General features: G+C 44.0%; 1 protein-coding gene across 2 annotated transcripts in view; it reads right to left on the minus strand.

Moving 5' to 3' along the window:
- Positions 1–7,396: 7,396 nt before the first annotated feature.
- pawr (PRKC, apoptosis, WT1, regulator) overlaps positions 7,397–25,749 on the minus strand; it is a 149,874-nt gene continuing 131,521 nt past the window's right edge. For both annotated transcript variants that reach the window (XM_078567642.1, XM_078567641.1), the window contains 3 exons: positions 15,666–15,822; positions 15,223–15,327; positions 7,397–9,074 (listed from right to left, as the gene is read on the minus strand). In XM_078567642.1, coding sequence (XP_078423768.1) covers positions 8,988–9,074; positions 15,223–15,327; positions 15,666–15,822 — 349 coding nt within the window. In that variant the 3' untranslated portion in view covers positions 7,397–8,987. The remainder of the gene's footprint in view (positions 9,075–15,222; positions 15,328–15,665; positions 15,823–25,749) is intronic.

Raw genomic sequence — 25,749 nt, forward strand, 5'->3', positions numbered from 1 at the left:
TCCTAAACCCACTGCATTACTTATGCATTCCCAGGAAACACGCCATTTCGATGGTGGGTGGGCTCTCATTTGCCTGCCACGCCATCACCTCGCTGCTTATTCACACCAGGCGCATATTTAAAGTCCAGATGTATGTACACATCTCAATGCTTCCAGCCCACCACCACTGCAAGGAAGGTGTCTACGAAAGGCAACAAGACTGCAACCCCCAGGTTTAGTAACGCGTCACTGGAACGCCTTTTAGACACCATGGAGGCCGCCACAATGTCCTCTACCCCCGCCCAGGCTGCAGGATGCGCAGTGGCGTGACCAACCAGGCTTGGCAGGCGGTATCAGTGATCAGTGCCAATGCTGCACAAAAGAGGTTGGCCATCCAATACAGAAAGAGGATGAATGATCTCATCCATGCCACCAGGGTAAATCAACCATCCCATCACTCTAAACTCACACACTCACAAACCCATCACACATTCACTGGCATCTCACTCACTGCCAGCTCAAGGGACATCACCACCCATTCTCACACACACACCCTCACATCTCCATCTGGCCTCATCTCCTCTGGAGACTGCCTCCTCAGCCCTCACCATCTTGAGGCCACTTGCACAGATCCACACGCCCTGGGATACCCTCCTTCCCCAGTACAGCCCTCGCTCTGCAGCCTCTTCCCTTACCTGAGGCCACTTCTCGCCCTTTGCCAAGCCCTGCAGCCATTGAAAAGCCACCTATGTATGGCTGATCTGGTGGGTAGAGATCTACCATCACCCTAAAAGTGATGTGGTGCTGTCTGTGAAGCCTGGCACTGATGACTGCGAGTGCTGCCTGAAGCAGAGTAGGCAAACAAACCCCGAAGTCCCCGGCTAAGTGCAGCCCACTAGGCGCATGTCGTTTATGTGCTGTTGTGAAACATGTTGTTGGGAAAGGGAGAACAATCCAGCAGGGGGGGTGTTTCCAGTGAACTGGCCTAATAATGATATGCAGATCTTTTACAATGAGGTTCCCAATGTCCGAGATCAGGAAACAGCCCGTCACTGGCGGACTGAGCAGATGATTGCAAACTGGTTTCACGCCGTTGTGAAATTGATCTCGCTATAGTGTCTGCCCATGCCCCCAAACATGCCTAATGCCAGCGGACATGGAAAATCCTGGTCTTTATTTTCAGAAAACAGTCTGTTTCTGAACCTTTCTTTTGGATTTCCACAGCAGAGTAGAAAAGAGTGAGAAGTTACATGGTGCACCTTTACTAAAGTGACAGCAGGTTTTGTCTTGGGTAATATTACTGGATTTTTATGGTTCAGATCTGTAAGGGAGATGTTGCCAAGTAGTGCATTTTCTGACCAAGTGGGTTTTTTGAGGGGATGTTTTGTAAGACTGTTTTAACTGTGTAATTTTAATCTTGTGTGGTTAAGTTTATTTTTCTACTTATGAATAAACCTTTTAATGCTAAAATCCTAAAAGTGTTACTAGGATTCTATGCATTTGCTTGATGGGTGAGGTCCTTAAAGACCCCATACATCTATGAGTGATTAAGGAGTGATTGAGATAATTGTAAAATTGCCGACCCTCCAGCCTGTGGACGCACTTGGAGCAGAGAGTCCTCACAGCCAGGGAGGCAGCCGTCATAGCAGACAGCTACGATCTGACCCGTAGGCCTGGAAACTCAAGCAGACCCTTTTCAAACCATCCCCATGAACATTGGAAAGATAAGCAGGGTGATCTAGATAGGAGAGGCCCCCACCCAGAAAAAAAAAACACAAAGGTGGGGGGTGCGGGGGGAGTGTGAGAAGTCCCCCCTGCAGCTCGAAAGGGGAACCCCCGGAGACCGGTGTATTCCCATTGTAACAAAATAGGCCAGTCCAGGCCTGAGTGCTGGGGATTGGGAGGGAAGCCTGTTGGTCTAATTCGGCTCCACATGAGTGTCCCCCAAAGGACGATGCAATGGGTGGTGCAGCAGAGCAGGCAGAGACCCTCACTACAGTAACGTACCCCTTGGAGGGCATGGCACTCTGTGTGTTTCTGAGCCGGATAAACTCCCAGAGCTTCCAGAGTTTTGTCCTTTTAGCAACAGTGTCCCCCTGCCCACCCCAAAATGTGAGCAAGTCCGTGGTACTGCTCAGGGATACAGGAGCCGTCCGCAGTCCTAATGTTAGACAGAAACCGAAACCTGCCCCCAGAGTCTTCCCTGAGGGCCAGAGCCTTGGTCAGTGGAGTGGGAGGAGGATCTGTGTTTGCCCCCTCTCCATGGGGTCCACCTCGAGTGTGACCTTGTTTCAGGCCCTGTCACAGTCGGAATTGTCCCTGAGCTACCAGTAGCAGGAATCAATTTCCTCCTTGGAAACGATTAGGCCGGCAGCAAAATGTTAGCCAGCCAAAGGAAAGAGGCCAAAATCCCAATGGAACATCCCAATCTCCTGACAATCAGTCCAGCCACAGTCCCTGGGTTCAAACAGCTGAGCCCACAAGTTACCAAGGTGGACAGGGAGGAGCTAAACTGGACATAGGCCGCTCAGACCTATGATCAAAGGACCTGGCGCTCTCAGAGTGAGATATCGGCAATCCCCTGCAGGTAGCCCCAAGCAGTTTGACCATCACTCACCCCTGAGTGCTCACCACCCTGTAAAGCCCCCAGAGCCTGTAGGGGGTCACTTAATCAGGAGTTGGACAGGCCCAGAGTTCTGAAAACCAATGGCTTTGCTAATGCCTGATCCCTGACAGAGGAAAAGTCAGAACTCTAACCCCGAATACATTCTCCTGAAAGACAGAGTTTGAGCCTTCCCAGGACACCACAACTCAGGAAAGGGCAATGTCCTTGCTGATGCACTAACCCAGTTTTAAAATCTCAAAAATAAATGCAGCAGGGAACGGACATTGCCGCTGCTAACTGTGTGTTTGACCCTCCAGGGTGAATGAGAGAATGAATGCATACTTCTTTACTTCCTGTTGTTCTTTCATAAAATCACATAAGAAAAAAAATAAATAGAATTCATTATTCCCTACTACACCCCACCCCCCCTTTTCCCAAGGCGAGGAGGATTGTGATGGACTACGACCTCACACTGTACATTTTATAAAATATATATACTTATTGCTAGTTCTAAATTTTGAAACTGAACCTTGGCTGAACATAATCCTGAACGTGGCTGATTCTATGTCTGTCTGTGGCCCCAGGACAAAAGAAGCCACTTTGCAGTTTTGGGAAATCTCACACCTTGATATCTCTGAGGAGAACCACTCACCTGGGGACGGCACAGCCCAACTTCAAAGGCCATTTGCATTGGAAAACCCAGGCTTGCTAGCGTGAGATACAGGGTCTGCTAAGACAAAGGCCCCTCAAACATTCCTGTCAACTCATGATGGCGGAGATGTTTAGCAGTCTTTGAGAGCCAGCTGAATTTCAGACGATGGGTAAACATCCTTTGTTGAAGGCCTGGTGGAGCGGTAGGGGGGTCATGTGACCTCTGGCTTGTAGAACAAATAATAATGCCTTGCTGAACTGTATAGCTCAGTCTGCTATTTAACATCTGCCTAGTAGGCCACACAGAAAGGAGCTCTGCCCAGGTTGAACACCTTGCCCCCATCTACACTGCTTCTGTTGGAAGTTCTGCACCATTGCCTACAAGACTGATTCATTCCTGCGTGCCTCTCTCATCTTGTGAAGTCAACATAACCGGAAAAATGAATTTTACAAAATCGGTTTTCAACCCGCTGACCTCCATGAGGGAATATCTCATTGGACTTTGATTCCGAACTCAGGTGAACCAATGTCCTTTGTGGTCTCTGTGCTGTAAAACCTTCTTTTCTCTATCCCTCTCTTTACTGTCTGAGTGTGGAGGCGACGTTGTGAACCCTCCTTCCCACATTTTGAGTGCGTGCAAATAAACTAACCCTTCGAGTTCATCCTAGCTCAAGTTTGCTGCGGGGTTATTAATAGAAACTTGGATCGAACAAAAACCAACGGGTTGGGAAATACGCCACCACTTATAAAGAGGGAAACAAATCAAAACACCTTTCTGTTTACGGGCAGGTGGTGAGAGGAGAAATTAGTGCTGTTTAACTTAACCCCACCCTGTCTGTAACAGGTTGGGTCAATTCAGTTACATGGAAAGAATCTTAGGGCAGGATATTGAGTTCGGCGAGCGGGGGTGGGGCCCGCTCACTGACGTGTAAAATGACGCGGGATGAGGCTGGGCGGAACTCCCTACCTCACCCCGCCTCATTTCAACTTTCAGGTTGGCTGGGGCTCAACCAAATCAGCTGTGTGCCCGCCGACCTGTCAACAGCCAATCAGCTGTGTGCCCACCGACCTGTCAACAGCCAATCAGATGTGTGCCCACCGACCTGTCAACAGCCAATCAGATGTGTGCCCGCCGACCTGTCAACAGCCAATCAGCTGTGTGCCCACCGACCTGTCAACAGCCAATCAGATGTGTGCCCGCCGACCTGTCAACAACCAATCAGCTGTGTGCCCGCCGACCTGTCAACAGCCAATTGAGGCCATTTAAAAAATAATTGAAGTGATTAATGGACCTGCCCGTCCAGCCTTAAGGTTGGCGGGCAGGCCGGGAGCCCCTGGCGGGCTTCAGAAAAAGCATCAAACCTCATCCACGGGCGGGATGAGGTTCCATGTAGTTTTTTAAAAATGTAATAAAAGTTGAATTAAAAGGGATGGACATGCCCCAACTCATGTGACAGTGTCACATGAGGGAACATGTCAGGGAAATTTTATTTTTCTATATTTCACAATTTAAAATTTGGCACTTAGCCTCAGAGCGCACTCTCGGCTTAGGAAATCCGCCCCCCCCACCCCACCCCGCCCGCACAGGGAGTGCATAGCGCTTCCCGGCGGACATCACGCTGGGCGAGCCTTAATCGGCCCACCCACTTAAAATGGTGGTGCGCCCCAGTGCGCCTGCTCCTGACCATCCCCCCCCCACCCCCCCCCCCCCCCCAACGGGGCGGTGCGGGGGGGGGGGGGGGGGGGGGGGGGGGTGGGGGGGGGGGTGAAATTCTTCCCATAGAATCTTAAAGCACAGGAGGCTGGCAGTTGACATTAAGAAATGTAGAATGTCCTAATCAAGTCAATTCTGGGACAAGGTGACTGGCTGAAGAGACAGGCCAGTCAGCTGAATTTCCAACACGTCGGTAGTGGAGGGAGGCCTGGCTTCTCTGACTTTGAGGTGCCATTTAGATTTAACCTTGTTCCCTTTTGTCTTCTGATTATAGCCAAGTTTCTAAACAGATGGAACCTTTCAAGACCTAAACATGCAACTTTGCAGGTGCCAAGAATGCGTTAGTGTGCCCCAGGTTAACAATTAATCCCTAATTACAGTGCATCATTCACCAGAGGATACTTCAGATATCCCCCATGTTTGTCCATTCCTTCAAAGGTGGAAAACCAGATCATTTTATGCAGGCTAAGTGACTGAGTTTGATTTATTTACAGTTTAAATAACAGAGTAATCAAAGGACCCAGAAAGGTACTCAATAGCATAATACCTGGAACATGATATTAGTCCACATATCCTTGACAGAATGTTTAGAGAAGTGTAAAAAAGACCAACTGCAACTGTCTTCATCTGCATCAGTCAATTCCACATCTCAAGCAGGATTTTCTTATCAGTGACTCTACTCGTTTCCTCACCCTCTCTGCCTCCGCTCCCTCAGCATCACCTCCTTTCACCTCCACCTAACCCCTTCCCCACCTCCTCCTCCTGCTCCCTTACTTCCTCAGCTAGTTTTCAGCCTTCATCTCCTTCTATCCCCATCCCACCTTCTTAACATTACATCCCCTCACTACTCCCCCTGCACCCACCCCCCCTCTTCCTGCCTGCTCACCGTCTCCTCTCATCCCACATTTCTCCTCCTGCACCCTTCCCTTCTCCTGCTCCCTCTCAAACCTCTTCTTCCCCTTGCCCCTTCATCTCCTCCTTCCTTCCTCACCACTAGGGTTGACTTGCTTCTTACGGCTGTACCAACCAGATTGGTCTGTGTTAAGCATGTGGCAAAAACCATAGGCTTAAACAGGCCAATCACCAAGGGCACAAGGAGCATGCAATCACTCCTAACCTTGTTGCTATGCAAGTGGTTGGCAGAATGACAGAGGCACATACTTTGAAATTAAATACTGATTTTCACACTAATCACATGAAGTCCCAACCATTTTTATGACATTTATAAATTTGGCAGATATAATTAATGTATAACACTCTGAAGAAATTCATATGGAAAAACTTCAACACTAATATTCCAAGAAAAGTAGATATCTTAAAACTCTCTAGTATTTCTGATAAAACAGCTCGTATGCATATAGTGCTGATTTGAAACAGATGATTTGTCGGTTATGGCAGTGTTGGGGTTCCTGTAATGGACAAATAACCCAAGAGATAACTATCTTAATCCCATCAGGGAAAAGGAGCAAAACTGAATTCAATTAATCTGGTGATTTGTTGGCTTGAACCAGAAGACAAAAATGCTGGATTGTCATAAAAACACAACTAGCTCACTAATTTCCTACAGTGATTCATACACCATGTGTTGGACCCTGAAGATTTATTTGGTTTTTTTAAATGGGATGTGGGCGTCGTTGGCTAGGCTGGCATCAACTGCCCTTGCTCGGAGGGCATTTAAGAGTCAACCACATTGCTGTGGGCCTGGAGTCACATGTGGGCCAGACCAGGTAAGGACGGCAGATTTCCTTCCCTAAAGGACATTAGTGAACCAGATGGGTTTTTACAACAATCAGCAATGGTTTCATGATTGTCATTCAGATTTTTATTGAATTCAAATTTCACCATCTGCTGTAGTGGGATCCAAACCAGTGTCCCTAGAGCATTACCCTGGGTCTCTAGTCCAGTGAAAATACCACCATCTCCCCGTAAAGTTGGCAGGGTAATAAAGGTAGCATCACCATGAGAACACAATAGAAGCATTTAAAGCTGCTCCACCATTCAGTAAGATCCTGGCTAACCTTCTACATTAACTCTACCTTCCTGCCTCCGTATCCCTTGGTTCACTTCGTGTCCAAAAACTTTTCGATCCCAGTCTTGAATCCGTTCAACAACTGAGCATTCACAGCTCTCTGGGGTAGAGAATTCCAAAGATTTCACAACCCTCTGAGCGAAGAATTTTTTAATCTCAGTCCTAAACGGCCAACTCCTTATCCTGAGTCTGTGACCCTTAGTTCTGGACTCTCCAGCCAGGGGGGGTTGGGGGGTGGAGAAACAGCCTCTCAGCATCTACCCTGTCAAACTAAGACTGCAAAAAAACAGATAAAATTTATAAAAGCAGAAGGAATGTCTTTAATGAGCAAGTGTATGAAAAGTTTCAAGAACAGAGCAGCAGTCTGTGCTTATGAAATGATGTTAATGTGAATGAAATAAACCCGTCACACTGCAAGTTGTAATTGTGTAGTGCTTCAGAATTTATTTTGCATAAATTTATCTGCAACAGCGCAAACAGATTATAATGTTTTGTCCTTTCTGATGCATTACCCTAATCTAAAAAGGGAAGCAGATGCGTGTCCGAAGTTATAAGAATTAGCCCCAGTAGCAGTCAAAAGTCACTCTCTCCACTTCTTATTTACATGCCGGCTCCAGTCAAATTTAAAAGCTCCAAGTTTTTAATGTTTCAATAACCACGTTACTGAAAGCTTAAAAAAAACACAGCTTTTCTTTCTCTCTGTGAGAGATTAAGGGATCATTCGTTCTGGTCTGATAATGGCTCACACATTAAAAAAAAATGGATTCAATTGCAAGAAAACCTTTATTGTTGTTTTAGTGTACAGTTGTGCTGCAAAAAAAAAATGCTGAGCCTTATTTATGGTTGTTTGTACGTTAAGGAAAGGTAACTTCATACGTTTGGAATGTAATTTATTCCATTAAAAAAAAAGCTCTTCAAGCAGCCATAATGGAACCGTGATAACTGAATATAATGAAGGGTGGGAAGCAGTGATGCTCAAAACACAAAGATATGATAAATAATTTTTAAGTTTTAAACACTGCCTTTGTTAAGTCCATTCCAGCACAAGGGAATGTTTGGGTGCGGTTCCACTTAGTACCAAAGTTATACTCAGCTTTCTGATTCATTTACCTTAATAGCCTTAGAATTAACAGAACCAGAGCATGAAGTGCAAACGCAGAGTTAAGGCTTGGCCCTGACTCAGGAACCAAATGAGGTGTGAGGCAGAGCGAGGAAAAGACAGGGATTAGTTCCTTGAGCAATTCTCACACCCAGTCACTCCAGGTTAGGGCCCCGACTCCTGCCTTCAAACACTATCTATAACATTAGGCCTTGCAGCATTGACCACGTCTGCAGTATGAATGCAACGTGTTAAATCACTGTGACCGCTGCCTTTGAGCAATCATTCAACAACGTAGTGTTTAAACACGGTTTTGAATACATGGGTAAGAAATATCATTAGGCATATAAATGATGTACATGAAAGGATGCGGTTTTATCCATAATTGAAGAGGAAAGCCTGCTCTCTATAGTAATGCCTCATATGGTTACACTTCATGAGGATCAGGTCTTTCAAAATCTTGTTTTAAATTATACGTAAAGCACGCACACTTTTCTTCCAATTTCATGTGACTTTTTGAACACAGCAAAAAAAGTTAGGAATAGAACAATGCCGTATGAATTGATCCTTTATCGTATAGATTACAAAACCATCATTTGAACCAGAGGCCTGCTTGCAAATAGTTTTTTTTGCACAAGTTCTTGGAGACATTTTAAGGAAATGATAAAGAAATTTTTAAAAATTCCAACAGTTGCTATCAAAAAATAACAGACAAGCCAACTACTAACACAAAATATTCACACTGAATGCAGTTCTAATAGAAGGTGTGTAGTATTCTTAGGGGAGAATAGTGTGAACTTGGAATGATTTCCCTTCAGTCTGTACTTGTTTATTGAAAGCTAACTCCAGGATTGTAAAATGCGTATATTTATCAGTCCAGCATACACGGAATGAGAGGAATGGCCATCTTCTACCTGGTCAACTGGCCAACAACTTTCAACAAGGTCTTGTTTTCTTGCTTCAGTTGATCATTTTCATCTTCAATTTCATCCATATCCTTGAACAGAGGGCAGAAGAAAAAAATGAGTTCTTGTGCCAGGGAGACGTGAAGTGTCAGTGCAAGAAAAAGGAACATTAGGAAGAGGAGGTGGCCATATAATTGGGAGGGCGGGGGTAGGGGGGCAATAAATGCTGGCCCGGCCAGCGAAGCCCACATCCCGTGAATGAGTTAAAAAAAAAGGACCTTAATCCTGCTTGGCTGTTCAGTTAGATTACGTTTAACCTGCATCTCAATTCCATTTACCCCATTTTTATCAGATAAACATAGCGAGGAATATCTATGAACTGCAGTTTTGCAAGTCCTGTGGACTGTCCTCCTGCCCCCACCCACCCCCAAGCATCTTTTTGGGTGGAGGGTTCTAGATTTCCAACAGCCACATGCACTTATATAGCGCCATTAACATAGTAAAACATCCCAAGGTGCTGCCTTTCAGGAACATTACCAAACAAATTTGACACCTATAATCATATAAGGAAATATTAGGGAAGGTGACCAAAAACTTGACCAAACAGATTGGTTTAAAGGAGTGTCTTGAAGCAGCAGAGAGAGGTAGAGAGGCAGAGTGGTTTAGGGAGGGAATTCCAGAGCTTAGGGCCCAGACAGCAGAAGACACAGCCATCAATTGTGGAGCAACTAAAATTGGACAATGCTCAAAGGCCAGAGTTGGAGGATTGCAGAGATCCTTAGTGGGGGGGCGTTAGGGCTCCAGATAAACCAGAGGAGAAAATTACAAGGAGTTCAAGGGTGGCAAAAGGGACACTATGTACTGAAGACAGGATCCTTCACCAAACTTGATGAATAGCCCCTCTCCTGTTGTAGTAAATCTTGAAATCTGCTTTCTGGCAGGCGCTCTAATGTTCCAACGTATGAGTAAGAGCTTAACACTCTTCACTGAGATTTGCTTCTGGTGGATTTGAGACATCTGCACTGCCTCGGGCCAATATCTCTCAAATCTTCTTGGATATGGGAGTATATCGCCAGAGAGACTTAAGTTACATGGAGAGTTGAGAGAGACTGGGATCGTTATCCTTTTGAAGAGAGAAAGTCAAGTAATATAGGGACATTAGGCCATTCAGCCCCTCAGGCCTGTTCTGACCAAATGGATCTAACCAATTAGATCTTGGCTACTATCTACCTCAATTCCATTTACCTGCCTTGGTTCTGAATCCCTTGATACTTTTTCCCAACAAAAATCTATTGCTCAATCTTGAAAGCTCCAATGGACCCCAGCATTCACAGCTTTTTGGGGGAGCAAGTTCTAGATTCCCACTAGTCTTTTGAGTGGAAAAAGTGCTTCCTGGTTTTGCCACAGAGCTAATCAGCCTAGCTCTAGTTTTAAGATTCTGTCCTCTTGTTCTAGATACCCCCCACCAGGGGAAATAGTTTGCCCATTTCTATCCCATTGGATTCCTGTATCATCTTAAACACTTCAGTCAGATCACCCCTTAATCTTCTACAGTCAAGGGAACACAAGCCAGCTGATTCAGCCTGTCCTTATAATTTACCTCTCTAAGCTCTGGTATCATTCTGATGAAGCTGTGCTGCACCCCCTCCAAGACCAATATATCCTTCCTGAGATTTAATAGAAGGGTTCAAAATGATGGGGAACCTTGATGAGTAAACACGGAGAAACTGTGTCCACTGGCAAGAGAGTCGATAAGCAGAAGACACAGATTTGAGGTAATTGGCAAAAGAACCTGAGGGGTAGGTGGGGGGAGGATGAGGTGTTTTTTTTTAGACACATAGAATTGTTGTGACCTGGAATGCGCTGCCTGAAAAAGGACACTGGAAGCAGATTCAGTAATAGCTTTCGAAAGCAAATGGGATAAATACTCCAAGGGGAAAAGGGTGCAAGGCGATAGGGAAAACACAGAGCAGGGGGACTAATTGGTTGGCTCTTTCAAAGAGCCAGCACAGACACAATGGGCTGAATAACCTCCTGTGCTGAAGCATTCTCTAATTCTACGATTCCAAGATGATCTGTGGCATTGAATTTTTTTCTGTGCCCCGTAAAGCTGAACTCAGATTACAGAGAGGAAGTGAAGTGTGATTAAAAGATCAAAAGTGACCAGTCTCTGTGCTTCCCTCGACATTCCAGGACTTAGTTTGGCTCCTGAACAAACACAATCCGAAATAGTTTCCTCCGACAAACATGCATCCTGAATTACGGCTAATCGTTTTAAACACCCATTACATATAAGGGTTAATTTAATGTTTTTAGTCTCACTTTCAGGAAGAATTATGTTGCTGTACGAGAAAGCTAAGGCCTGAAAAAAAAACAGGATCTTTTATCTGCCTGTCTCCTCAAAGAAATGCCTGTAACCAGTGTCAGAGTTTCAACAAATAAGGCTGAACAACTGAGCGTAATTCTAGTCATGTGAGTCAATTAAACTGAATCACCAGAGCAAATAATTCCAACAGAGCAGATGTTGCTGGAAAAATTAAACGTTAATGGTCACATGAAGATGGTAAATGATGGGATGTGGGTTATATTTATTGCTAATACAATTCGTATTCTCCAACTGCAGAATGCCAAACGCACATTTATCACGCACACACAGTAACACGCATGTCTCTCACATACAAGCCCACACACAAACGTACCCTTGTGCCTCACACAGGGTCCAGGAGGTGGTGGGGGTGCGGGGGTGTACAGAGCACCGGGGCCTGTGCTGTGGGCGAGCCCCAACTTGGCTTCTTAATGAGAAAGCAAAAATGGTCTTATTAGTTAGCTCTGCTGCTTAGAGTTTCTATTAATTACTCATTTAATTAAATGATCAATTTACCGCTTTGCTGTGGATATTTTTTCTTGCTCAGCAAGTTGTTTATGTTTTCTTCATAAATTAGCATTTTTAAAAACTATATGTTTAATGCGGTGCCAAACCAGATCCCAGGCAGCTGCTGCTCTGTTTCTTGCTGAAAGGGAATGAGAGGCTCACAGGAAGTCGGATTGGTTTTTGGAGGGCTGGAGAAAAGGATTCTTTTGCTCCAATAGAAACAGGAACCACAGAACCGTAGGAAAGCTACGGGGCAGAAAGAGGCCATTCAGCCCATCGTGTCTGCGCCAGCCAAAAAAGAGAAAAAAAGAAACTAGCCGCTCATTTTAATCCCACTTTCCAGCACCTGGTCTGTAGCCTTACAGGTTACAGCCCTTCAGATGCAGATCCAGGTACCTTTTAAATGAGTTGAGCATTTCGGCCTCTATCACTAACTTAGACAGTGAATTCCAGACACCCACCACCCTCTGGGTGAAAACATTTCCCCTCATGCCCCCGCTAATCCTTCTACCAATCACCTTAAATCCATGCCCCCTGGTAATTGACCCCTCAGCTAGGGGAAACAAGTTTTTCCTGTCTACCCTATCCAGGCCCCTCATAATTTTGTACACTTCCATTAGGTCACCCCTTAGTCTTCTCTGTTCTAAGGAAAACAGCTCCAACCTATCCAATCTTTCTTTCTGGCTGCAATTTTCAAGCCCTGGCAACATTCTTGTAAATCTTCTCTACACTCTCTCCAGAGCAATTTTGTCCTTCTTGTAATGTGGGGACCAGAACTGTACACAAAATTCCAGTTGTGGCTTAACCAGCATTTTATACAGTTCCATCATTACATCCCTGCTTTTGTATTCAATGCCTAGCCCAAGAAAGGAAAGCTTTCCATATGCTTTCTTGACCAGCTTGTCCATCTGTCCTACCGCCTTCACAGACCTGTGGATGTGCACTCCAAGGTCTCTCACTTCCTCAATCCCTCTCAATAACTTCCCGTTTATCAAGTATTCCCTCGCTTTGTTTACCCTCCCCAAATGCATTACCTCACACTTTTCCGGATTGAATTCCATTTGCCACTTCTCCGTCTATTCAACCAAACCATTGGTATAATTCTGGAGACAACAGTTATCCTCTTCACTAACAACTACACGGCCAATTTTTGTGTCATCTGCAAATTTCCCCATCATACCTCCCACATTTATGTCCAAACCATTAATATATACAACAAACAGCAAGGGCCCCAACACTGAGCCCTATGGAACACCACTGGAAACCATTTTCCATTCGCAAAATCATCCATTGACCATTACCCTTTGTTTCCTGTCACTGAGCCAATTTTGGATCTAACCTGCCACCTTCTCCTGTATCCCATGGGATCTCACTTTTCTGACCAGTTTGCCATGTGGGACCTTGTCAAATGCCTTACTAAAATCCATGTAGACAACATCCACTGCATTACCCTCATCAATCCTCCTCGTTACTTCCTCAAAAAATTCTATTAAGTTAGTAAGACACGTTCTTCCCCTAACAAAACCATGCTGACTGTCCCTGATCAACCTGTGCCTTTCTAAGTGACAGTTTATTCTGTCTCTCAGAATTGTTTCCAATAATTTGCCCACCAATGACATCAGACTGACCGGCCTATAATTTTCTGGCCTATCCCTCACAGTCTTTTTAAATAATGGTACAATATTCTCAGGCCTCCAATCCTTTGGGACCTCACCTGTATCTCGCGAGGATTGGAAAATGATCCTCAAAGCATCTGCTATTTCCTCCTGGCTTCCTTTAACAGCCTGGGATACAGTCCATCTGGCCCTGGTGATTTATCCACCTTCAAGGATGCCAGACCCTCAAGGACTTGCTCTCTAACTATGCTTATTGTATCTAACATTTCACAGTCCTCCTCTTTAACTAGAATATCCGGATCATCCCTCAGTGAAGACAGAGATAAATTACTCATTGAGAACCCTGCCTACATCTTCTGCATCAACCCACAGGTTACCAAGTACGTCTCTGACAGGCCCGACCCTTTTCCTTAGTTATTCTCTTGCTCTTAATGTACTGGTAAAACATCTTAGGATTTTCTTTGATTTTACCTGCCAATTTTTTTTCCTATCCTCTCTTTGCTTTCCTAATTTCCATTTTTACTTCACCCCTGTACTTTCTATACTCCTCTAGACTTTCTACAGTATCAAGTCTTTTGTAGAAAGCCTGGAGGAGTATACAAAGTACAGGGGTGAAGTAAAAATGGAAGCGTTGGAAATGTTCAGCACGTCAGCAGGGCCTGTGCAGAGAGAAACCGAGGTCACTAACCCCTCGTCAGAACTAGTGCAGGTCTTGGACCTGAAGTATTGACTGTTTCTCTCTTCACAGATGCTGCCTGGCCTGCTGAGTATTTTCAGCATTTTCTGTTTCTATTTCAGTTTTCCAGCATCTGCAGTACTTTGCTCTCCTATTAAATGCTCCTTTGTAAGTGTGGTTAGTTTCAATTTAAAATGAGAAAATATTTATCACTCAATACACAATGTAATTTTTCTGTTAACAAAGCCCACTTGTGTGGATAGAAACAGTACATTATTGCAGATGAATTGGTTGGTGCTAATTTACTGGAAGGTTTTGCCATTTTTAAACTTGGAGCTGAAACCAGGAGTCATGCACCAATAGAATATGTCACTGTTAGTTCAAGATATTATCATTTGTACATAGGATTGTTCTTTGGTGTGCTTGTGAGGTTCAAGTATTTTGGATGTTCCTGTCCGGGTATTGCATGCGGCCAAATTCAAAGAAGTTGAGCTGGTTGCATAATATGAACGACCAAGTTGTGTGTAATTTTCTGTTAAAGCAGTGGTTGCAAAGTGCATCATTCTAAAAACCTGAGAATTCTATGGGCTTCATGAATAGAGGAATAGAGTACAAAAGCCAAGAAGTTTTACTAAACCTATACAACACATTTCGACCGCACTGTGACTATGGTTCCTAATTCTGGGCACCTGGACAATGAGGCAGAGGGTTAAAGTGGGGTTGGGTGGGAGGGTGGAATAAGGGGTCTGGAAATGGTAGAAGGACCAAGGTCCATGATTTCTCTCCCTGACACACACATCTGCATATTTCTCACACACATATAAACACGCATGCACGAATGTCTCTCAAACATGTGCAAACCACGCACATGTTACACAGATTCAGTAGTGGATCTTCACTGGTGCTCATCCCAGGAGAGGTGAGGGTCAGTTTTACCAGGACAGGAGTGTTGCACCATGCAATACACAGTCTGTTAATCCTAAATTAGCACAGTCATGCAATTTAAAGTTGATAACCCCTTTAAAATAATATTTTTTTCAATTCTATGACAAGTCTTTCTAATGAATAGTTCTTACTCTGTTCAGAAGATCAATTTCTTCCTTCAGTTTCCCAATAAGGTCATCTCTATCCTGTAGTAGTTTGACTAGTTTTTGATTTTCCTGTCTCTCCTTGGCGAGCTCCTGGTGATAAAAGAAGCTTTACATTAATTGCAATTGATGTACATTTGAAATAATTAATTTATCACGTGTACTTCAGGATCTGGAAAATAAGTGTTGAAATATTAGTTCTAAAAAAATAAAATAAGTCCCATTGTTCATTTACTCTAATTGTTTTGATATCAATGGTAATGGGGCTGTTATTTGTCAGATATAGGCAGCTGCCTGCAATAAACATGGACAATGTCAGGACTGCAGGAGTGCACTGGAAAAGGAGAAACAATGTATGGAGTCACACACATATCCAACCAGAGTATTCCTCACACACACTAGAGCACAGAATATCCAACACCACCAGGTACCTTTTCACATTCTTCCAATTTCTTCTCTAATGTGCTGCTGAAGGTGGAGCTTGAAGAAGTGTTTCCAAAACGATTATAACCAGGTCTCTCTACTCGACCAGGATACCTGCTGCCGGCTGAATACGCTGCGATATCTTCTTCAGGAGCAGTCGTGGTGCTGTATGGACACAGGTGAAGACTTCAAACTTTAGTGGGAAGTAAAAGCGCAGAAAAATAAAGCACTTTGGGCACCATACAGTGTTACAAATGAACTTGCATTACTGAATGAAAGCTGCTTCACGATGATCAGTCAATGCACAAGGTGCTGTTGGCACCTGCCTTCACTGCTGTGTCTGCTGGCGCTCAGTGGGTAGCACCCTTACCTCCAAATCAGAAGACAGACATTCAAGTCTTGTTCCAGAGCCTTAAGAGCACAAAAGCCAGGCCAACACTCTTAATGCCAATACTGAGAGAGTGCTACACTGTTGGAGCTGCTGTCTTTCTTAATCAGACATTAAACCAAGGTCCTATCTGCCCTCTCAGGTAGATGTTACAGATCCCTGGCATTATTCTGAAGAGGGATAGGGAGGAAGTATTCACTCCACAAGAACATCACTCAAATTGGTCACTCTCACGATGATGTTTTGGAGAACTACAGGCCAAGTGCTGGAAAATGGGGTTGGATTCGATAGGAGCTTGATGGCCGGCACGGACATGATGGGCTGAAGGGCCTGTTTCTGTGCTGTATAACTCTATGACTCTAACTTGCTCTGAACAAACTGGCTGCCACATTTCATAAACAGCAACAGTGAGTACATTGCAAAAGTATTTCATTCGCTGTAAAGCATTTCAGGATCTCTTGAGACAGTAAAAGGCGCTATAAAAATGTTAGCTTTTCATTCTTTTTTCAACAGGTGGGTATGGACACAGTGACTCAGAGATACATACGTGAACCAGCACCAGGGAGCAGATACGCTATTAAAGGACGCAAATCCACATTAATATGCTCATATTTGCCTTTTGGTAACATTAGAAATAAAATGCTTGATCCAGAAGCCAGACTGGTAGCTGTGACATGCTGGAAATATCCAAAACTTGGCTAACCCCAGAGGATGGGAAAGAAAATAAGATTCATGATGAAGCATACATCCATTCCCAAAGGTATAGGGTGCTAGCACCATGGGGAGTGGATGGTGGCTCACAACTGAGCTCCAAACCAACTGCTCTTGTGAGTACTGATGCAGAGTAGTGCAGATGCTGGAAATTCTGAAATAAACTCAGAAAATTCTGTAAAAACTCAGCAGGTCAGGCAGTATCTGTGGAGAGAGAAACAGTTAAAGGTTCAGGTCTGTGATCTTTCGTCAAATCTCTGGACAGATCATAGGTGTCCCTGATTAAGCCAAAGCAAGGAGCGTTTTTTTATTATTCATTATTCACGGGATGTGGGTTTCTCTGGCTGGGCCCAGCATTTATTGTCCATCCCTAATCGCCCTTGAGAAGGTGGTGGTGAGCTGCCTTCTTGAGCCGCTGCAGTCCATGTGGTGTAGGTACACCCACAGTGCTGTTAGGGAGGAAGTTCCAGTGAAGGAACGGCGATATATTTCCAAGTTAGAATGGTGAGTGGCTTGGAGGTGAACTTCCAGCTGGTGGTGGTCGTGCGTTTGGAAGGTGCTGTCGAAGGAGCCTTGGTGAATTCCTGCAGTGCATCTTGTAGATGGTACACACTGCTGCTATTGTGGTGGATGGAGTGAATGTTTGTGGATGTGGTGCCAATTAAGCAGGCTGCTTTGTCCTGGACAGTGTCGAGCTTCTTCAGTGTTATGGAAGCTGCACTCATCCAGGCAAATGTGGAGTATTCCATCACACTCCTGACTTGTGCCTTGTAGATGGTGGCCAGGTTTTGGGGAGGCAGGAGGTGAGTTACTCGTCACATGATTCCAAGCCTCTGACCTGCTCTTGTAGCCACAGTATTTAAATGGCTAGTCCAGTTCAGTTTCTAGTCAATATGATAACCCCCAGGATGTTGATAGTGGGAGATTCAGTAATGGTAATGCCTTTGAATGTCAAGGGGCAATGGTTAGATTCCCCCTTGTTGAAGGTGGTCATTGCCTGGCACTTGTGTGGTGCAAATGTTACTTGCTACTTGTCAGCCCAAGCCTAGATATTGTCCAGGTCTTGTTGCATTTGGACATGGACTGCTTCAGTATCTGAGCAGTCGCAAATGGTGCTGCATATTGTACAATCATCAGTGAACATTCCCACTTCTGACCTAATGACGGAAGGAAGGTCATTGATGAAGCAACTGAAGATGGTTGGGCTGAGGACACTACCCTGAGGAACTCCTGCAGTGAGGTCCTGGAGCTGAGATGACTGACCTCCAACAACCATAACCATCTTCCTTTGTGCTAGGTATGACTTCAACCAGTTGAGAGTTTTCCACTGATTCCCATTGACTCCAGTTTTGCTAGGGCGCCTTGATGCCACACTCTGTCAAACGCAGCCTTGATGTCAAGGGCAGTCACTCTCACCTCACCTCAGGAGTTCAGCTCTTTTGTCCATGTTTGAACCAAGGCTGTGATGAGGTCAGGAACTGAGTGGCCTGAAGCACAGGTTTTGGATGAGGCAGAAATACAGACAAGCCTGTGACATGTGTCTCCAACCCCTCCCTCCTTACTGTCCAAGGTCCCAAAGACTCCTTCCAGGTGAAGCAGCGATTTACTTGTACTTCTGTCAATTTGGTTGTACTGTATTCGCTGCTCGCATTGCAGTCTCCTCTACACTGGGAAGACTAAACGCAGACTGGGTGATCAATGAGTGGGACACCTTCTCTCAGTTTGCAAGCATGACCCAGACATTCCGGTCGCTTGCCATTTCAATTCACCACCCTGCTCTCATGCCCACATTTCTGTCCTCAGCTGCTACAATGTTCCAGTGAAGCCCAACGCAAACTGGAGGAACAGCACCTCATCTTCCGATTAGGCACTTTACAGCCTTCCGGACTGAATATTGAGTTCAACAACTTCAGACCATGAACTCTGGCCTCCATTTTGTATTTTTTATCCCCCCTGGTCCCCCTCTGTATCTTGTTCTCATGTTTTGCTTTAAGGCAGTGCTGATCTTTATTTTGCTATTAACACCTACTCTGGAACAATGCATTGTTTCTTTGAAACCATCATTACCACTCCTTTTGTCCCTGGACATCTGTGTCATTTAATCTCCCCCCCGCCCTCAAACCTACCCCTGACCCTTTTTGCTCCACCTGACCCTCCCAACTTTTTCAACTGCATAAAACCCATCACATTCCTGCCTCTCTTCAGTTCCGAAGAAGAGTCATATAGTTATTTGATAGTTCAGAACTTGAGTATTGCGAACAAAAGAGACTTGTCGCAGCTTTTTGTCTTGCACTCATCTTGTCACTTCACAAGAATACTAAAATAAGGGGAAAAATAACAATTTATACTGTATGAGAAGAGAGTGCTTACTGGTTGGCAAGTAGACTATGATTGGTAGAGGCATTGCCATGGAGAATGCACCAGTGATGGTGACTTGACTTACAGTTAACTGCCAAACATTGTTTCAAATTTAAACCAGGCAGCACGACCCTGTTATTTCTATGAATTTCAGTGCCAGTGTGATGCTAGGTATGTAGGCCGCATGTCCCATACACTGGCGGATTGTATCAAACAGCGTATCCCTTCCACTGTTCACAATAGGCAGGGTACAGTCCATACCCAACCAGCCCGTGCTTGCAAAACTCCAAAACACAGTGTCCAACATCAGATGTGATTTCGCTATTGGACAACATCTGCTAAATAATCCTCAGTGCGTTAAGAATTACGCTGACAACCAATTTAAGGCCATCAGCCAGGCTCGCAGTGTGGAGTATTTGTGTGTACTGGAAGCTACATATATTAATACACAGGGCCCTGTTCTTTGCAGACAGAAAGAACAGGTACACACATTGCGCTTCTTCCAGCTAAACAGAATAAGTGACAGCCATTCGCTGACTCATTCCTCGGGCAATGCCTTGACCAATCAGGGTCAAGCTGCCTATTTTAAATTTCAAACAATGCTTGACAGTGAACTGTCAGCCACCATCACTGGTGCATTCTCCATGGCAACACCTTTACCAGAGTCCACTTGCCAACCAATTAGCACTCTTCTCATACAGTATAAATTGTTGTTTTTTCCATATATTGGTATTCTTGCGAAGTGTCCCGAGGAATGCAAGAGGAAAGGCTTTGACATGTCTCTTTTTTTTCAGTCATACTCAAGAGTCATATTGGAGTTCTTACATTGGGTGGGGAAACTATTGGAAGCAATTCTGAGGGACAGAATTAATCTACACTTGGAGAGGCAGGGATTAATCAAGGACAGTCAGCATGGTTTTGTTAAGGGGTGGTCAGGTCTGACCAATTTGACTGAATTTTTCGAAGAGGTGACCAGGTGTGTAGATGAGGGCAATGCATATGACGTAGTTTACTTGGACTTCAGCAAGGCTTTTGATAAGGTCCCGCATGGGAGACTGATAACTAAGGTAAGAACCCATGGGATCCAAGGCAATTTGGCAAATTGGATCCAGAGTTGGCTGAGTGGCAGGAAGCAGAGGGTGATGGTCGAGGGGTGTCTTTGTGACTGGATGCCTGTGTCCAGTGGGGTTCCACAGGGATCGATATTGGGTGCCTTGCTGTTTGTGGTATATATAAACGATTTAGACTTGAATGTAGGAGGGTTGATCAGTAAGTTCGCGGATGACATGAAAATTGGTGGGGTGGAAGGCATATGGGATCCTTGCCTTTATTAGCCGAGACATAGAATATAAGAGCAGGGAGGTTATGCTGGAACTGTATAAAATGCTGGTTAGGCCACAGCTAGAGTATTGCGTGCAGTTCTAGAATCCGCATTATAGGAAGGATGTGATTGCACTAGAGAGAGTGCAGAGGAGATTTACCAGGAAGTTGCCTGGGCTGGAGAGTTTTAGTTATGAGGAGAGATTGGATAGACTGGGGTTATTTTCTCTGGAGCAGAGGAGATTGAGGGGGGACATGATTGAGGCATATAAAATTATGAGGGGCATAGATAGGGTAGACAGGAAGGAACTTTTCCCCTTGATGGAGGGATCAAGAACCAGGGGGCATAGATTTAAGGTAAGGGGCAGGAGGTTTAGAGGGGATGTGAGGAAGCATTTTTTCACCCAGAGGGTGTTGGGAATCTGCAACTCACTGCCTGAAAGGGTGGTAGAGGCAGAAACCCTCATAACATTTGAGAAGTATTTGGATGTGCACTTGCGATGCCATGGCATACAAGGCTATGGGCCTAGTGCTGGAAAATGGGATTAGAATAGTTAGGTACTTGTTTGATCACCGCAGACTCAATGGGCCGAAGGGCCTTTTTCTGAGCTGTAGACCTCTATGACTCTATTAGCTGTTTCTCTCTCTCTCTCTCCACAGATGCTGCCAGACCTGCTGCGTTTTTTCAGCATTTTCTGTTTTCATGTCTGTGACATGTTTGAAATAGGTATTTTGTTCGATGAAACTAACAATGAAGGTGTGCCGGTGTTTCCGGCTACCTGAACAGAATTGGAATGGAGAACACAAAGACTCAATTTAAGTGCTGGCAGTCCTGAGACAAGGGAACCTGATCACAGGAGCTATAAAATATTCAGACAAGGAAGTGGTGTAGACAAACACATCAGAGACACCTGGAAGGTGAAACAAGTTAGAAAAATGCTGCTCTAGCTTATTGCAGTTCTGATAAATGTCATCAGCCTGAAAGGTTAACTTGCCGTCTCTCTCCAAAGGTGCTATCTGGTGCTGCTGAGCATTTCCAGCACTTTCTGTTTTTATTACATAACCAACTACAGTTGTAACATGAAGAGTATCAAGCTATCAACAAGGAAATGCATATAGACCACCAAGTTAGCACAAGGAGCAAAAAAACATTCACTCATCTTACCTCTTTATAGAACAGTAAAGTTACCTCAACTGGCAATGTGAATCAAACTAATATTATGTGGGAAAGCCCCAAATTGTCTGGGGGCTGAGCTGGTTAATATAATGCATGACTGATTCATGACTCAGAGATTTACAGGTCATAGAGGCTGCAGTCAGCTCTACCTACTCTTCATAAATAACACAAAAGTACAAAAAATGCAAGTCATGCCACACACCAGGGAACAGTGAACACAGAATGATTAACATTAACATGATTTACCGATTTGGAGTGCTGCATACACACGAACATACAAATTAAGAGGAATAGGCCACTTGGTTCTTCGAGCCCACTCCGCCATTCAATAAGATCATGGCTGATCTGATTGCAACCTCCCACCTACCCCTGATAACCTTTCACCCTCTTGCTCATCAAGAACCTATCTACCTCTGCCTTAACAATATTCAACGGAGAGCTCCAAAGACTCATTACCCTCAGAGAAAAAATTTCTCATCTCTTGTCTTAAATAAGCGACCCCTTATTTTTAAACAGTGACCTCTAGTTCTAGGGTCTCCCACATGAGGAAACATCCTTTCTACATCCACCCTGTGAAGATCCCTTAAGGTCTTATATGTTTCAATCAAGTTGCCTCTTACTCTTCTAAACTCCAGGTGATACAAGCCTAGCCTGCCCAATCTGTCCTCATAAGACAACCCGCCCATTCCTGGTATTTAGTAAACCTTCTCTGAGCTGCTGCCAACACATTTACATCGTTCCTCAAATAAGGTGACCTGTACTGTACACAATACTCCATGTGTGGTCTCACCAGTGTCCTGTATGTCTGAAGCATAGCCTCCTTATTTTTGTATTCAATTCCCCTCGCAATAAATGATAACATTCTATTAGCTTTCCTAATTACCTGCTGTACCTGCATACTAACCTTTCATAATTCATGCACTAGGACACCCGGATCCTTCTGAATCTCAGAGCTCTGCAATCTCTCACCATTTAGATAATAAGCTTATTTTTTTTATTCTTCCTGCCAAAATGAACTATTTCACATTTTCCCACATTATACTCCATTTGCCAGATCTTTGCCCACTCACTTAACCTATCTTTATCCCTTTGTAGCTTCCTTATGTTCTCTTTACAACTTAATTTCCTACCTATCTTTGTGCCATCTGTAAATTTAGCAACCATTCCTTCGGTCCCTTCATCCAAGTCATCTATATAAATTGCAAACATTTGAGGTTCCAGCAGTCATCCCTGTGGCACACCACTCATTACATCCTGCCAACCAGAAAAAACCCCATTTATGTCTACTCTTTCTGTTAGCTAGCCAATCTTCTATCCATGCCAATGTATTACCCCCTACACCATGAACTTTTATTTTCCACAATAATCTTTGCCTTATGGAAATCTAAATACAGTACATTCACTGGTTCCCTTTTATCCACAGCACATGTGACTCCTTCAAAGAATTCCAATAAATTGGTTAAACATGATTATAGTTTTATAAAAGCAAAAAGCTGCGGATGCTGGAAATCCAAAACAAAAATAAAAATACCTGGAAAAACTCAGCAGGTCTGGCAGCATCTGTGGAGAGGAACACAGTTAACGTTTCGAGTCCATATGACTCTTCAACAGAACTAAGTAAAAATAGAAAAGAGGTGAAATATAAGCTGGTTTAAGGCAAGGGGGGTTAGAGCTGGATAGAGCTGGATTATAGTTTTGTTCACCATATTATTGAAGGACATAGAGGCACTGGAGATATATAGAGGCATGTATAGGAACCTAGATAGAGCAAATAGGAAGAATCTATTTCCCTTAGAAGAGAAGTCAATAACCAGAGGCATAGATTTAAAATAATTCACAGAAGGATTAGAGGGGAGTTGAGGACTCATTACTGGCATGAAGGGCTTATCTTATGAGGAAAGGTTGAGCAGGTTGGGCCTATACCTGGAGTTTAGAAGAATGAGAGAGGATCTTATTGAAACATATAACATCCCAAGGAGACCTGATAGGGTAGATACTGGGAGGATGTTTTCTCTTATAGGGGAAGATTAGAACAAGGGGACACAGTTTAAGAATAAGAGGTCTCTATTTTAAGGCGGAACTGAGGAGATATAGTTTCTCTCAGAGAAAGAATTCTCTTCTTCAGAGTGGAGGGGGGTTGGGTCATTGAATTTATTCAAGGCTGAGTTAGATAGATTTCTGATTGACAAGAAGTCAACGGTTATAGCAGCAGACATGAAAGTGGAGTTGACCATAACCAGATCAGCCATGATCTTATCGAGTGGTGGAGCAGGCTCAAAGGAGTGAATGGCCTACTCTGCTCCTAAGTCCTATATTCCTGTGTTCCTATGAGGAAAACCTTTTCTTGCAGAGTGTCGTGGGGGTCTGGAACTTACTGCCTAAATGCTGGTAGAGGCAGAAACCCTCAGCACATTTAAGAAATACTTGGATCTGCACTTGAAGTGCTATAACCCGCAAGGCTACAGACTAAGAACTTGGAAATGCGATTAGGCTGGATAATTCTTTTACAGCTGCCACTGACATGATGGACCGAATGGCCTCCTTCCATGTTGTAAATTTCTATATTTCTGTGGAGATGGTGCAAAGAGGAATTACAAAGGTAATACCTAATGACAAGGTTATATCCTGTAGGAGAGGATGAACAGGTTGAGTTCTTGTGAAGAAAAGGCAGTGGCATGATCTAATAGAGGCCTTTAAAATTATACGGTTTTGATTGCGTGGATAGAGAATATCTCCTCTTGTGGTTAAGAGCAAGCCTAGAGACCATCAATATATCATGGTCACTAATAAATCCAACAAGCAATTCAAGGGAAACTTCTTTACCCAGAGAATGATGAGAATGTGGAACTCGCTACCACAGGGAGAAGTTGAAGTGAATTTTGTAGATGCATTTAAGGGGAAAGTTGATAAATGTAAGAGGGAGAAGGGAAAAGAGGGTTATTCAAATAAAGGTAGATGAGAAAAGATGGGAAGTGGCTCGTGTGGAAGATAAACGGCATGAGCTGATTGGGTCAAATGGCCTGTTTTTGTTTCTGTATATTCCATGTAATTTAATGATCTGGGTTTCAGAAACACAGGAGGCAGGTATATAACTTTTTAATGGGCCAATTTTAAAGACAAAACCTTGACCAAAGACCATTAAACAATTGAGCTATAGAGTCAATCTATCCCATATCTTACTCTGATTACTGAGACATAAAAAGACACCAAAATGTCCCAAAGTGCTTTATGTGCTATGAGTTACTCTTTTGATGTGCAGCCACTGTCGTATTGTGGGTATCGCTGCAGCCAATTTGCACACAGCAAGCTCTCTGCAACGTGATAAATAACCAGATCATCTGTACTACAGTAACTTTAAACAGAGTCTATCTTGACTGCTGTTAATTGATGTTGGTTGAGGATAAATATTGGTCAGGACAACAGGAGAACGGCTCTTTTTCAAAATAGTGGCCACAGGATCACAGAATTGTAGAATAATAGGATAATGACTGCACAGAAGGAGACCACTTGAACCATTGAGTCTGTGCCAGATCTTGACAAGAGCAATTGCTCCTACCTGAAAGAGCAGACAGGAACCCTGGTTTTTTTACATCTCATCCAAAGGACGCCAATTATCTTAAATCTGTGTTCTCTATTTACTGACTCTCCTGCCTGTAACAACAGTTCCCCTTATTTACTCCATTAAAATACTGCATAAGTTTGAACACCTCATCGGAGTTACATTAAGAACTCATTTATTGCAATTTAAAGTTTCAGTTCTATTAATAATCACTAGTGTGTCGTAAAAAAGCAGATTTGTGGTCCTAATGCTCGAATTGTTCTTGAATATCTTTTTTTTCATTCGTTCATGGGATGTGGCTAGGCCAACATTTATTGTCCATCCCTAACTGCCCCTTGTTCAGAAGGCATTTAAGAGTCAACCACATTGCTGTGGGTATGAAGACACATGTAGGCCAGACCAGGTAAGGATGGCAGATTTCCTTCCCTAAAGGACATTAGTGAACCAGATGGGTTTTTCTGACAATCGACAATGGTTTTTTGGTCATCGTCAGACTTTTACTTCCAAATTTTTATTGAATTCAAATTTCACCGTCTACCACGATAGGATTGGAACTCAGGTCCCCAGAGCATTACCCTG

The sequence above is a fragment of the Cetorhinus maximus genome, chromosome 22 (genome assembly GCF_964194155.1).
Source record: "Cetorhinus maximus chromosome 22, sCetMax3.hap1.1, whole genome shotgun sequence".
NCBI classification, from domain to species: domain Eukaryota; kingdom Metazoa; phylum Chordata; class Chondrichthyes; order Lamniformes; family Cetorhinidae; genus Cetorhinus; species Cetorhinus maximus.